A 15,316-nucleotide genomic window follows, 5' to 3' on the forward strand; every position below is an offset into this window, starting at 1 on the left:
ATTTTTCATGCCGTTCCGTGACTGGGGTCTCGAGATATAGGTCAAAACGTGGACCCGGGTAACCTTTGGTTGTGTATGTACAATATGGGTATCAAATGAAAGCTGTTGATAAGTGCTTTAATACGGGGTAATTTTCATACCTATTGATGTCTAGGGTCTCGAAATATATGCCAAAACGTGGACCCGCCGTGTCTTTGCACCGAATTAAACCAAACTTACGCACATTGTTAAGTAAGTATTGAAAATGGGTTTCGTAAAGTTTGGATGTAATTCGGAGCAGTGGCAACACGTACAGCGTTCGTTTGAGCCAGCCATAATGTCGTTTACTTTTTTAACACTTGGGGCGGAACTGAACTGTCAAATTGACAGTGTGAGTTACAATGTGTCAATATTTCTTTCTGATTTGGACGCCATAAGGAGTGAATTGTGAATTTTTCTGTGAATTTTTTTGGAGTGGATTTTTGGAACAGTGAATAATTTCTTTGGAAATTTGAGAATTTAATGTGAAATCCGAATGTTCAAATGAAATTATGTGTTCGTGGGAAAAAAATTTTTTTCGTTTTTTTTTTTCAAAAATATAAATTGAAAATAGTTGTAATATACAATAAAAGGTCCAATGTTTAATAAAACATATAAATTGAAACGAAAAATTCATGGATGATCAGGAAAAAAGACGATTGTTTCTTAGTTATTCATTTACGTTGATTTGAAATTTAAATACAATCTTCTTTTTTCCTGATCATCCATGACTTTTTCGTTTCAATTTCAATTTTTTATTAAGCATTGGAGCTTTTATAACCATTATCCATTTATATTTTTCAAAAAAAAAAGAAAAAAGAAAATTTTCCCCGAACACTTAATGAATACATGTTTGGTTATTTTTTCAATTGACAATCGCCCACGTGCCAAAAGGTTATGTTCAAGTGTTATCATTATATTTTTCTTATACATTTAGGAATTTTCACGTGGTAAATTGGAATTAATTAATGTAAGTTTTCATCAAATTTAGTGGATTTATTTTTTCGGTTCATATGCGATAAGCTACGATACACCATGAGTGAAAAAAATGGTAAAAAAAAAAATGCAAAAACAAAAGAAATTGTTAAAGGATGCAAAAGAAGAGCACGAAAAATGCGTAACTTTGATGAAAAAATGAATAGTCTTATCATGCAAATTGTCAACAATTTTCAGACGAAAAGAGATGATTTAAGAAAATCACAACAAATAAAATAATCCTGAACATGTGGACTTGGGCTTTTAAGCACATAATCCACAAAATTGAAAAAAAAAACATATTTTAAAATCTCAGAATACCATAATTACAATCATGTTTATTACAGTACAAATGCCAAGATAATCACGTAATCATATTGGTCGTTCGAAAAATAATAATAGGCGCATGAGAAATGCTCTGAATAACGCGACATCAGATTGAATGTCAAGAACAAAATGAAGCAAATCGGCAACGAATGGCACGGTCCAGATCAAATCGACGAAGAGACATCAATTTGAACAGAGCTGCTTTTGCTTACGATCACACAGTTAACTACAGTGACCATAACTTTGTTCGAATTGGCCCAATGAATCAAATGTGTCAACATTGCCATGCTAAGAAATTTAAAAACGAAACTGTTGGAATGTGTTGTTTGAGCGGCAAAGTAAAATTGCGAGCGTTAAATGTACCACCTGAGCCATTGTTTACATTATTATCCGCAAAAACAGCACAATCTCAACATATCCTGAAAAAAATTAGGAACTATAATATAATACATTTTTCCATATGACTTCAGTTGGTGCAACGAAGATTATTAGAGATAATTTTATGCCAACTTTTAAGGTAAATTCATCATTTGATATCAATGACTTTTTGAGCAATGACAATCATTTTGATGACTTTTTACCAAACAGATACAAGGCCAAGTTTACCATAAAATTGGCTCTCTAATACCATTCAATGATGATAAATGTCAATTTTTGCAAACATATTTTATGGGTGGTGATACTGCTGAGCACCGAATATCTGTAGCTGGCGAAAGAAGTTTGGATCGGAATTTGGTTTGGGAGTTAGAACTGACGTTGCACCAAAATAATGCATTAATTCAATTATTTACGACTGCAATCGAAAGTATGTCTAGCGACAATCATATAATAAAAATTCAGATTCAAACAAAACACCTACAGGTCAACATCAAAGAAGATATAATGCACCTACCATCAATGAAGTAGCTGTAATCATTGTTGGCGATCGAACTCAACTGCGTGATATCATTCTTCATCGAAGAAACAATCAATTGCAATTAGTTTCTGAAACCCATAGATCGTATGATGCTTTACAATACCCATTAATGTTCCCATATGGTGATGACGGTTATCATTTCAACTACAGAATGTTAAATCCATCAACTGGCGAGCGATTTTAATATTTTTTTTATTGACTTTAGCTAATATACATATTTCGTTCGTTTAACAGGCCAAGAAACAACTAAAAAAGTCAGCGCAATGAGTTTTTATTCGTATCGTAACTATTACATCAGTACTTGGTAGACATGTACGCCAAAATCGAAACAGAACGATTAAATTATTTGGGATTCAATCAAAGTAAATTGCGTTCTGAAGAATACATTCATCTGCGTGATGCCATTCAAAATGATGGTAGCGCTAATAACGTTGGACAAGCGGTTATATTACCTTCGTCTTATATAGGTAGCCCGAGACACATGCATGAATATGCACAAGATGGAATGACATACGTGCGCCGTTAAGGTCGTCCCGATTTCTTCATGACATTTACATGTAATCCGCAGTGGAATGATATAAAAGGCAATTTATTCTTGCATCAATCATCACACGATCGTCATGATATAACAGCACGTGTGTTTCGGCAAAAACTCAAATCATTTATGGATTTTATTGTGAAACATAAAATTTTCGGTGCAGTACGTTGTTGGATGTATTCGATTGAGTGGCAGAAGCGAGGGCTGCCACATGCGCACATATTAATATGGTTAGAAGAAAAGATAAGAACTAACCAAATCGATGATATATTTTCGGCAGAATTACCTGACCCAAGAGTTGATCCGGAATTATCACAAATTGTAATAAAGAATATGATACATGGGCCATGTGGCAATTTGAATACTGCCGCACCATGCATGATTGATGGTAAATGCTCCAAAAGTTATCCAAGGAATTTGACTGCTGAAACGATAACAGGCAATGACGGATATCCATTGTACCGACAACGTTCAAAAGATGATAACGGATTTACAACAAAGCTCAGACTTAGAGGTGAAGAAATCGAAATTGACAACCGGTAGATCGTGCCTTATTCGCCTATATTATCGAAAACTTATAAAGCCCACATAAACGTTGAATATTGTAATTCCGTTAAATCGATCAAATATATTTGCAAGAACATTCATAAAGGTAGTGATATGGCTGTTTTTGGAGCGGTAGCTGAAAACAGCAATGATGAAATTACACAATACCAAATGGGCAGGTACATATATAAGTAGCAATGAAGCAGCGTGGCGAATTTTTTCATTTCCTATTCACGACAGATACCCAACGGTTCTACATTTGTCCTTTCATCTTGAAAATGGCCAACGCGTTTATTTCACGGAAAATAATGCAGCGCAAAGAGCGACTCAGCCACCTGCAACAACGTTAACTGCTTTTTTCAATTTATGTCGGTCAGATCATTTTGCGAGAACTTTGTTATATTCTGAAGCTCCAAAATATGTACTACACTTGGAATCACGCATCGAAAAGTTTTCAAAGACGGAAGCAAGGAACACCGGTTGAAACTCATCACAATGTTTTTGCCAGCGATGCAATAGGCCGTATTTATACAATTCATCCAACTAATGCAGAATGCTTTTATTTGCGATTACTATTGATTAATGTCTGTGACCCAACATCATTTCAAAACATACGCACAGTAAATGGTCAAATCTGCACTACATTTCGCGAAGCATGTATGAAATTGCATTTGCTTGAGGATGACACACATTGGAATGATACTTTAACAGATGCAGCTACATCATCCACATCATTCCAAATTCGTACGTTATTTGCAATAATTATATCAACAGGTTTTCCAGCAAGTCCTGGTGAGTTGTGGAATAACCATAAGAACAGCATGACGGAAGGTATAGGTATTATACCGAATGCGTATTGCAACTGGAAATCATAATTTGGATTATACATCAAATATGTACAATGAAGTGCTAATCTTGGTAGAGGATCTGTGTTTGTCAATTGCTAATAAAGCGTTGACACAACTTGGTATGATTGCACCAAATCGAAATATTCACGACATATTCAACAAAGATTTGGAACGAGAACAACAATACGACAGAAATGCATTGAGCGCATACCTACAAGCAAATGAACCATTTTTAAATACTGAACAAAAACGTGTATACGATACAATCTTGCATGCCGTTAACACTGGAAGTGGTGGCTTTTATTTTCTTGATGCTCCCGGTGGAACTGGCAAGACATTTGTTATGTCATTGATTTTGGCCAATATACGAGCAAACGGATTTATTGCATTAGCCATTGCTTCATCGGGTATTGCAGCTACATTATTAGAAGGTGGACATACCGCACATTCCGCGCTCAAATTACCGTTAAACTAACAAGTTAATGAAGAACCAACGTGCAATATTTCCAAAAGAAGTGGAATGGCAAGGGTACTTCAACAATGTAAAATCATCATTTGGGATGAGTGTACAATGGCGCACGAAAAATCGTTAGAGGCACTTAATCGTACATTGAAAGACTTGCGTGAAAATCAACGTTTATTTGGAAATGCATTGATTTTATTAACTGGTGATTTTAGACAAACGCTACCCGTTATTCCGCGATCAACCCCAGCTGATGAATTGAATGCGTGCTTGAAAGCATCTAATTTGTGGCGATATGTGACGAAATTAACACTAAACACAAATGTTCGCGTTCAACTCCAAAATGATTCAAAAGCTGAAGTTTTTTCAAAGCAATTGTTACAAATTGGCAATGGACGAATTCCTATTGATAATAATGGCTTATTTAAATTTCCAGATCATTTTTGTCAAATAGCAGAATCAAAGGCCGATTTGGTGCAAAATTACAAGAATCACAATTGGCTAAGTGAACGAGCTATATTAGCTGGTACGAATAAAGATGTTAACGAGATAAATGCAGATATCTTGGATAAAATACCTGGTGATACTGTTGTATACCGGTCTGTTGACACAGTTATCGACCAAGATCAAGTAGTTAACTATCCAACCGAATTTTTGAATTCAATGGATATATCTGGATTTCCGCCACATTATTTGCAATTAAAAGTTGATGCAACCATTATTATGCTTCGGAATATTAATCATCCAAAATTATGTAACGGAACTAGACTTGTAGTCAAACGATTGATGAATAATGTTTTCGAAGCAACTATTTTAATTGGCAAATTCAAGAATGAAGACGTTCTAATACCGAGAATTCCAATGATTCCACTTGAATTGCCATTTGAATTCAAGCGTTTGCAACTGCCCCTTCGTTTAGCATTTGCAATAACTATCAATAAATCACAAGGGCAAACTTTAGAAATATGCGGGATGAATTTAGAAGAACCAGTATTCACCCATGGTCAACTATACGTTGGCTGTTCACGTGTTGGGAAGCCAACAACATTATATATTTACTCAAAAACAAATAGAAAAACAAAAAATATTGTTTATGCCAAAGCGCTTGAATTAAGAATAAAGAAATAAATAATATGAAAACCATATCTTTTCTGTTCTAAACCATATCTATTCTATTTTAGTGTGCCAAGCCAGCGAAGCGGGCCGGGTTTGCTAGTATATGTATGTATATAAATCTACTCGCTTTAAATATAAATTAATGTTTATCTTGCAATACTAATTTTCCAAATGCCTCATACTTAACCTCATACACCTAACACAATTCCTGACAGGTCATGGTTGCTACCAGAAGTACCTAAAGGTAAAGTACCTACTCAATAGGTGCGCTTCAACTTTTTTCCGATAGGGAGGGCGAACGACGCAATATTTTTTATTTTTCGCTTGTCATTTGTAAACTTCATTAGTATACATTTCATCATGGAACGCTACACACTTGAGCAACGATTGCAAATCGTGCAAATTTTTTATGAAAATAATCGTTCTGTTGCTGCTACTTTAAGAGCATTACGGCCATTTTACGGTTCATTTAACAAGCCGTCCCGTTTTGGGGTTATGTGAAGTCATTGGTCTACAGTAACAAGCCGGCGACGATTTGTGAGCTCTATTGAACGCGAAATTGCTGGAATTTCGGCCGATTTATGCAAAAGAGTGGTCGAAAATTGGTTTCAACGATTGGACTTCGTAAAACGTGCACGCGGTGGTCATGCAAAAGAAATTGAATTTCATACTTAAATGTATATGTTCAAACTCGATAATAAAAAAAAATTAGTTAAAAAAGTCAAGCCGTTTGTGTTTTATTCAAAAAAAAAATTGAAGCGCTCTTACTGAAAAACGCTTTATATCGCCTTAGGATACTTGGCTCGCTTTAAGTCCAGTATGTCATAAAAAGGCAAATATATTACAAGGCCTGTGTTTTTTGTAGATTTAGCTACACTATCAGAAGAAGTCAAGCTACGAGTTAGGAGCTGGAGATCTATTGTGGATAAACCTAAAGCTCACCCTGAGCTGTAATCGCTACACTGATGGTGATGATGATGAGAAGATGATGCCTGATGCGTGGGATAAAATTTAGTCTGGACTCAGCGATAAACAACATGCATTAAAGTACGCAGGCATATATGACGTCAGCGGCAGCTAAACAGGCGATACTTGACAAAGAAACGGACTTTTAAGTCGAAGTGTGACAAGTATTGAGGGAGAGGGTGGACAGGCCTAATGGGCAGATTTCCTTCGGAAATAAACAAAACAGGGGGACTAACTGGCGTAGAGTCTAGTGCACAACCGCCTTCCGATGATTTACTTAATGGAAGTACCAAGAGGGAATCGGTACATTGACGGTAGGAGGTTTAGTTCGGGTTAAAGGCCCACACTGACGGAGTAAAGGCTTTCGATGCTTCCTCCAGGTTAAAAAAACTCCCAGCCGAAGCAGAGTAGACGCAGAGAAAGTGCTTCAGCGTCACGCGTACCTCCAGGTAGGCAAATGAGGTTGTCGTATATGTCTACTCTCTAAAATTTTTAGTGAATGTACACACCTAGCTAAAGGGTTATTGGCTTAGTTAGCTAGGAGAAGGAGTGCAAGGAGAATAAAAGATGTGGGTCGATTAAAACTGCCACTAATTAAACAGACATCTATTATGAGGGCCTTAAGAAATCCTTTTATTTGGAGGGTATCAAAAATTGGAGAAGTGTTGGATGAAATATAATAAGTGTAAGGTGGCGACTACCGAATGGGTTGGTGCGTGACTATCTTACGGAAGAGCACGGGTTCGAAACCCCGGGCACGTAACATCAAAATGAGAGAAAAAGTGTTTTCTAATGGCGGTCGCCCTTTGGCAGGCTATGGCGAACGAGTACATTTCTGCCATGAAAAAGCTCCTCATAGAAAATATCTGCCGTTCGGAGTCGGCTTAAAATTGTAGACCCCTCCATTTGTGGAACGACGCCAACGCACACCACAAATTTCAACACAAATTAAATTTTTATGCGAAATAGAGTGCTCCTTATTAAAATTTTGACTATTTCCCTGCCTTCGAAGATAAGCATAAATACAGTGAAATTCCTTATAACCGGACACTCACCGTCGCAGTGTTTTTGTCCGGCTATGGGAGATGTCCGCTTATAAGGAATGAAGTCACAAAATATATACCACACATATAAATTGTATTGTACATAGTTTATTTAAGAAATTTTCGGAAGTAAAGAATATTTGTATATTTTAGTATTGCATATAAATACATATATGTACATATACATGTCGATTAAGTACATTGTACAAGTCTTTACATTTCAATACCAGTGTTTTAAAACTAAGCTTCTATACAAAGTTTTAAAATTTTGGATTACACCTTGATCAAGGGGTTGGCTAACTGCCGTTGTATTTGGCGGCAAGAAAATAATTTTTATGTTGGTTAAGTTTAATTCCTTTTGGTGAGAAGCCGCGTTATCTAAAAACAAGATAATTTTTCGATTCTGGGCTTTCATTCTTCGATTGAACTGCTGCAGCCATTTTCTCAATACTTCTCGAGTCATCCATGCTTTTTTATTAGACTTCCAATCCACTAGCAGTTTTGCGATTGGAACATGTTTAAAAAATCGAGGACGGGCTGCTTTACCTATAACCAAAAGCAGCTCCTTATCTCCAGCCATGTTAGCACATAACAAAATTGTGAGCCTTTCCTTTGATAGTGTACCGCCCACGCATTTTTCGGATTTAAGAGCGAGGGTTTTGTCAGATAAGGCACGAAAAAAAAGCCCACTTTCGTCTGCGTTCTAAATGTCTTGTCTAAAGGCTTGTAACCGGTCAACAGAGATGGCGGTTTTGTCCTAAACTGTTCGACACCATCCTGGTTTACATCTGCAGCTTCACCAGATACGCATTTGAAAGCAACATTATTCCTTATTCTCCATTTGTTTAACCATCCATCTGAAGCATTAAAATTAGGTACACCCAGTTAGCCTGCAATCGGAATGTTTTGACTTCTAGCTTTAGCGAACCAATTAGAACACATCTTGTCTATTTCAGAGCCGCCTTCTTTAAGAAAGCTTCGCTTTTGATGAACATTAACTCCAGACTCCCATTTAGATCGAATTTTTTCTTTATTTTTATTGATTTCAGCAGCTAGTGTTTTGTCAATTTTGAACCTTTCAAAGCAAAAGAAACGTGTACCTACCATTAAATTTTTGGGCTCACTGTACTTTACCTTTTTGCAATTCCACTTACTGATAATTTATCTTTTTCGAAAACATTAATAATTTCCATTTTTTTTTTAATAGAAAGTACCTTCTTTTTCGGCGCCATATTATTACGAACTTTGGGCGCAACCATTCGCATGCAACTGACTTAACAAACTGAATGGAACACTACTCTTAATTTAAAACACAGGACTTGAATGTGTGCATACATGTTAAAAGGGGAATCACCTATTTCATTTTTATAATGGACAACAAAGCTTGCTTGTGATACTTTTGAATTTTGTCCGTTTATGAGAAATTTTTTTATGAAAATGGTTTGAAATACTTTGTCCGCGTCCGGTTATTAGAGTGTCCGTTTATTAGGATGATATTTGTATGAAAAAATGAATGAAAAACCTGTGTACCCAAAATTTGTCCGGTTATTGGAGCTGTCCGGTTATAAGGACTGTCCGTAATGGGGAATTTCACTGTATTTGCGTTAACATGTGCATTAGGGCGGGTCGATTTAAAAATCGCTCATTGCTCTGTGAAAATCGTATTCTAGGGATCAAAATAAGAAACTTTGCCGAAGGAACCATACCTCTAAAACGAATTCTGATGTCCCCCAATTTGGGTCGAACGAAAGATCCCACTTTGACCCATTTAGGGTGCTCCAATCGAGTCCAAATGTATGACCGAACCCCACTAACTTTGAACGGCCGATCCACCCATGCCAGTGGCACATCCCCTGGAACTCCCCTGGGGGGTTCCCCATACAATCATTTCAAAATATCACCATTTTTGGTCTTTACATGAGAAAAGAAACTGAAAAGTTCGACCCAAATTGGGGGACATCAGAATTCGTTTTAGAGGTATGGTTCCTTCGGCAAAGTTTCTTATTTTGATCCCAAGAATATGATTTTCACAGAGCAATGGGCGATTTTTTTGCCTTCCCACAAATCAACTCGGCCTAATGTGCATGCATATGCAGTGTACTCTTTCCTAACGAACACCTCTCTTAAGCGGGCACCTCCCATAAACGGACAGTTTTTTCAGTACTAAAAAGTTATTAAGGGTTTTTGAGAATTTTTCCCTCTCGAGCGGACAACCCTCTCATAACAGGACGCGAACATTTGCTTTCTATCCCAAAGAGGTTTTTAATTCCCCATAACCGGACAGCCTTCAACATTTTTTTCACGGTTACTATCTATTGTAGGTATAGAGGGAATCCCGTAAATACGAAGAACTTGGTTTTAATGAGTCTGCTAAAGCAGGTCTTAATATTGATAAATTGTGCTACGAATAGTTTGTGAATGCACGAAATAAAGACATTCTTTTGTCAGGCACACTTATAAGGAGCAAAGCTAAAGAAATTTCAGTGATTTTACACTGCGAAATCTGTAAGACTTCGGGCATTTCACAACATAAATTTGAACAATTCACTCATTGCGTGGCGATCAAACAAAAAGGCTTGGATGCCGACTGATTTTATGACATATTTTCTCGTGCAGTTCGATAGAAAAATGCTACTTCAAGAGCGGAGCGCTATTCTATTTCTAGATAATGCGGGTTCTCATCCTCGCGATCAAAAATTAAAAAATGTTAAAGTTATTTTTCTCCCAGCAAACACAACAGCATTTTGTCAGCAACTTGACCAAGGCGTTACAAAAAACTTTAAGTTCATGTAAAGGGTGCTTAAGTTACAAGGGCCGGTGTTGATTTTGAATAAAATACAATTTTTTTAGGAAATTATTTTCATTTCTCTTTATTATGATAATATTGGTATGGCTCAATTACGTATGGAACAAAATATCGGCCAAATGGCCGCCGTGGCCTCGGCGGCACACCTCCATCCGATGGTCCAAATTTTCGATGACGTTGAGGTATAATTGTGGTTCTATAACGTTAATGTGTCGAATTATCTCATCCTTTAGCTCTTGAATTGTTGCCGGCTTATCGATGTACACCTTTTCTTTCAAATAACCCAAAAGAAAGAAGTCCAACGGTGTCAAATCACATGATCTTGGCGACCAATTGACATCGCCGCGATGTGAGATTATTCGGCCATCAAATTTTTTTGGGCAAAAGAGCCATTGTTTCGTTAGCTGTGTGGCAAGTGGCACCGTCTTGTTGAAACCATATATCGTCTACATCCATATCTTCCAATTCGGGCCATAGAAAGTTCGTTATCATTTCACGATAGCGAACACTATTCACAGTAACTGCCTGACTGGCCTCATTTTGGAAAAAATACGGCCCACTGATGCCGCCGGCCCATAAACCGCACCAAACAGTCACTCTTTGTGGATGCATTGGTTTTTCGGCAATCACTTTTGGATTATCATTCGCCCAAATGCGGTAATTCTGCTTATTGACTAATCCACTGAGGTGAAAATGTGCCTCATTACTGAAGCTGATTTTGTTCGATATGCATTTTGATTTGAACGCCGGTTTTCATAATAAGCCTGAATAACTTTAACGCGTTGTTCGATTGTGTATCTTCCCATGGTTCAAATTGAGTTAGTATGAAATCGAAAAGTGTCAAATGAAATGCAGAAAAAAACTTGACGTTTAGGAGTAGTTTACATACAACATCGGCCCTTGAAATTTAACCACCCTTTATAACTCGTTATTTTGAAAACACTTTTTTTTGATGGAAGAGACAAATACTGCTATGAAGTTGTCAAAATCAATTTTTTAGATGTTGTTTATTTCATGCTCAAAGCGTGGGAGAAAGTGAGTCCGCAGGCAATACAAAATTGTGTCATTGAAGCTGGGTTTGGGAAAACAGATATGCCCCATAACGATAACGGTTGGACCGCAGAAGATGAGCTTACGCTATCAGCACTTGCTCAGTGACTTGACATGGAAGACTACCTTAATTTAGATAAGGAAATATTCATAAATGATGAAGATTTTGAAAATATCAGTACTGAAGTGTTTACAGTTTCCCAAGAATCGTTGGCCATTTCGTCTGAAGATGAAATACAATAAAAAATCAGATTGACGACAAGTTAATTTCCCATAAAGAGTCCTATTTAGCTATAAAAAAACTGAAAGCTTTTTCTTTAAACCACAACGACCTTAAGGGTGTTGAACTGCTTACTGAACTTCAAATACATATGGGTATTTCCAAACTGGCGTGACGTGACATTTGTATGACTAAATGTCAAAAAACAAAAATGCTTTACTTAACATTTCGAAACATTTTATATGAATAGTTGCATTGTAATAAAGGGGACTTTATTTTAGTAAACAAGTTACCGAAATTTATTAACAACACTAAATAAAATAAGCTGGCGGCCGCCGTAGCCGAATGGGTTGGTGCGTGATTACCATTCGGAATTCACAGAGAGGTCGTTGGTTCGAATCTCGGTGAAAGCAAAATTAATAAAAACATTTTTTCTAATAGCGGTCGCCCCTCGGCAGGCAATGGCAAACCTCCGAGTGTATTTCTGCCATGAAAAAGCTCCTCATAAAAATATCTGCCGTTCGGAGTCGGCTTGAAACTGTAGGTCCCTCCATTTGTGGAAAAACATCAAGACGCACACCACACATAGGAAGGAGGAGGAGCTCGGCCAAACATCTAACAGAAGTGTACGCGCCAATTATTTATTTATTAAATAAAATAAGCTAATATATAGGCTGGCGTGACGTTACAAAAAACGGAAGTCCCCCTTATCTTGAATTTTGAAAAAACATAATTCTTCGAATTTTGTAGAACTATTCGAGTGAAACTTTTTGTCAGTATATTTAAATATTTAAGGTTCACATTCCAATTTCCTATATTAAAAAAATGGTTTCGGTTTTTTTTTTATAACACAAAGTCTCTGGCGAGACGTTACCTGGCGTTATGTTACTGAAATTTATATAAATTATTTTTTTTGTTGATATACCAATTTTTACATTTTTTGTAGAAATTTCAAATAGAAGGGGTGTATGTAGATATTCAATTCGGGTTAGCGCTGTGATTTTGATGTTTTGAGAAAATAAACCAAATAAATAGGCACATAACTTTTGACGTTTAAAAATAAAACATGAATTTTATTTCAAAAATACGATTTTGTTTATTTAAATATTCCAAGTTAATTTTATTATTATACAACACTTTTATGTGAAAACGCAGTCTCGGCTGCTTTTATTTGCCTGTCTACGCTGCTTGATAAATGATGAATCTTATGTATTCCAGAAATTTTCGGCAACTCATTCCACTTTTCTATTAGCAAAACAGAAAACTCTTCTATTTGCTGTGTGGGAATGTAAACTAGGTTAGCCCCAAATATATGATTTCGCGCACATTGGTAAAAAGAAACTGCAGTATCCAAAATTATATTTTTCGTTTTTGTTACCTGCCAAACTTTTCGTTTTATCGTTGCTCCTACGCCATCGACCGCATCTTTACCATGAGAAGTTGCAAAATAATTCCACTCTAAAACCTTGCAACCAAATTCAAAAACAAAATCTGGCATCGTGCAATATACTTATTTTTAAACTGAGAGCTACTTCCATCCGAAAAAATATAAATATTTTGAAATTGCCCATGTTCTTTTTTGATTATGTCTACAAGTTTTGTTAAAAAACAGCACACATCGAATTTATTGTGAGTGAGTTTGTCACTGATTATAGAGTACGATTTTACTTCGCCAACCAGCCAAGCAACGCAAGTGAAAATGGTAACTTGACGGTAGCTAAAATGTGCGCTTTGCACCTCATTTTGACAAGTTAACCTATAATTCTCTGCGAAGTCAATTTGAAGAATTAGATCGTCGGAGCTAATGTTATTTTTTTTGCTTTCGAAATAGTTTTGTTGGGAACGTTTAATAAAAAAGTGGCATTTAAACAAAGGTAACTGGGCATCTAGTTCGTACAAAAGATCAGACAAAGATCCTTCGGTGTATGTCAAAGCAATGCGGTCTTCAACTTTGCGCCAATGTTTCCATTTAACAGATTCATCCATCAATGGCCAATATTTTAAGGGCACTAATTCATTTCTTACATCCTGAAGACAATGTTTGCACTTGTTCATCATACACTTTTCGTTTTTAATGTTGTAACAAGCAGATTCGAGAAATTTTTCAAAGTTGGATGAAAAAAATTTTATAAAATCTGCACTGCTTTCCAAAACAAATGCAAAATTGGCGTGGTATCTTGAATGATAGTTGGACATGTTTTGGTCGCAATTCGTAAAATGCAGACTTGCTAACGAAGTTAGTAGTTTTCTCCAATTTGTAGAGTTCGTACGACTCAGCAACAGATAGCACCATAAAACGCTTGGCCACTACTTCCCCATCGACAATCAATGTGTCCTTTCTACCTGCGGCTTGGACACTAATATCATCTCTTGAGTAAAAGTCTACGACAAACTGTTTTTTTTCCTGTATTGCCGATTTAGATTCGTTCTTCAATGATAATGTACCATATTTTTTGTATAACAAATCAACAATATACCTTCTTTTCTGTGGGTCGGCCGGCAAAGCAGTTTTGGCTTTTTTTAATGCCCTTCCTATTGTTTGCCTGCATTTATAGGGCTGATTGGCTTCTGGGCTATATTCTTTGGCACATTCATTTTTCTTTCTCAGGCGAAATGCTTGTTGTCTTTTACAATTTTGTTTTCTTATTGCATCACTTTTATGCTTGCTGGATTCTAACCTTTTTCTGTACTTTGATGCCCTCTCTTTTGATTTTAAACGGCTTCTCTCCAGCCTCAGTAGGTCAGTTTTTAGTTATTCCCTATAGCACTTTGAGTATTTTTTACAGTTACTCGAAGAATCCATCTACATAAGACATGATTGAATTATAATTTATCATTTAGCGAGAAAATTACTTACAATATGGCGTGACGTTACGAAACTTTGAAGCTAAATACGACAGAAATTCCTTGCTTAAATGGCGTAATTTTTAATTTAATTTGTAAACTTTATCAACTTTTATTAAAATACCAAATTATTTGCATCTACAATCGCCAGCGCAGTTATAATAAGACTAAATAGCATCTGTATGGCGTGACGTTATTGATGAATATCTTTTAAAAGTAAATGCAAAATTTACCGTTAATTGAAGCGTCACTGCTCTTTAACATTGGTTTTACGCCTAGTTGTTGTTATTGCCAAATTGTAGCTATTAGAGTTGAATTGTAGAGTTACTCTTAGAAATTTAAACAGCAAATAGAAAACGCTCTTGTAAAGAAAAAAAACTGATCACCAAGTGAACATGAAATTTGTGTTCCGATAACTCAAGAACGCAATTAAGGAAAATTTTGAAAATATTACTTTTATGATATTTAAATAGTTTTCTTTAATAAATCAAGCAATTTTTTTTGTTTAATCATAGTCTAGGTTTTCGGTTAAGGTAGACTTTTCTGTGAAAGTTCCCATATTCAAGATATTGAAATTAAAGAAAAAACTCGCCAAGCTTAAATTTCTGTCTTTTTTAAATCAATTTGAATATCTTGTTTA

General features: G+C 36.1%; 1 protein-coding gene across 1 annotated transcript; it reads left to right on the top strand.

The window, feature by feature from the left end:
- Window positions 1-4,739: 4,739 nt before the first annotated feature.
- On the top strand, window positions 4,740-11,720 carry LOC128857647 (uncharacterized). Its single transcript, XM_054093395.1, has 2 exons — window positions 4,740-5,385; window positions 11,587-11,720. Exons 1-2 carry the CDS (start codon window positions 4,740-4,742, stop codon window positions 11,718-11,720), a joined length of 780 nt encoding a protein of 259 aa, XP_053949370.1.
- The last annotated feature ends 3,596 nt before the right edge of the window (window positions 11,721-15,316 follow it).

This window comes from Anastrepha ludens, chromosome 3 (genome assembly GCF_028408465.1).
Source record: "Anastrepha ludens isolate Willacy chromosome 3, idAnaLude1.1, whole genome shotgun sequence".
Taxonomy (NCBI): Eukaryota; Metazoa; Arthropoda; class Insecta; order Diptera; family Tephritidae; genus Anastrepha; species Anastrepha ludens.

Coding starts and splice junctions, on each gene's coding strand:
- LOC128857647 (XM_054093395.1), top strand. CDS start 4,740: ATGGCGCACGAAAAATCGTTAGAGGCACTTAATCGTACATTGAAAGAC. Junction 5,386..11,586: donor TATTAATCATCCAAAATTAT/GTAACGGAACTA, acceptor TCATGCTCAAAG/CGTGGGAGAAAGTGAGTCCG.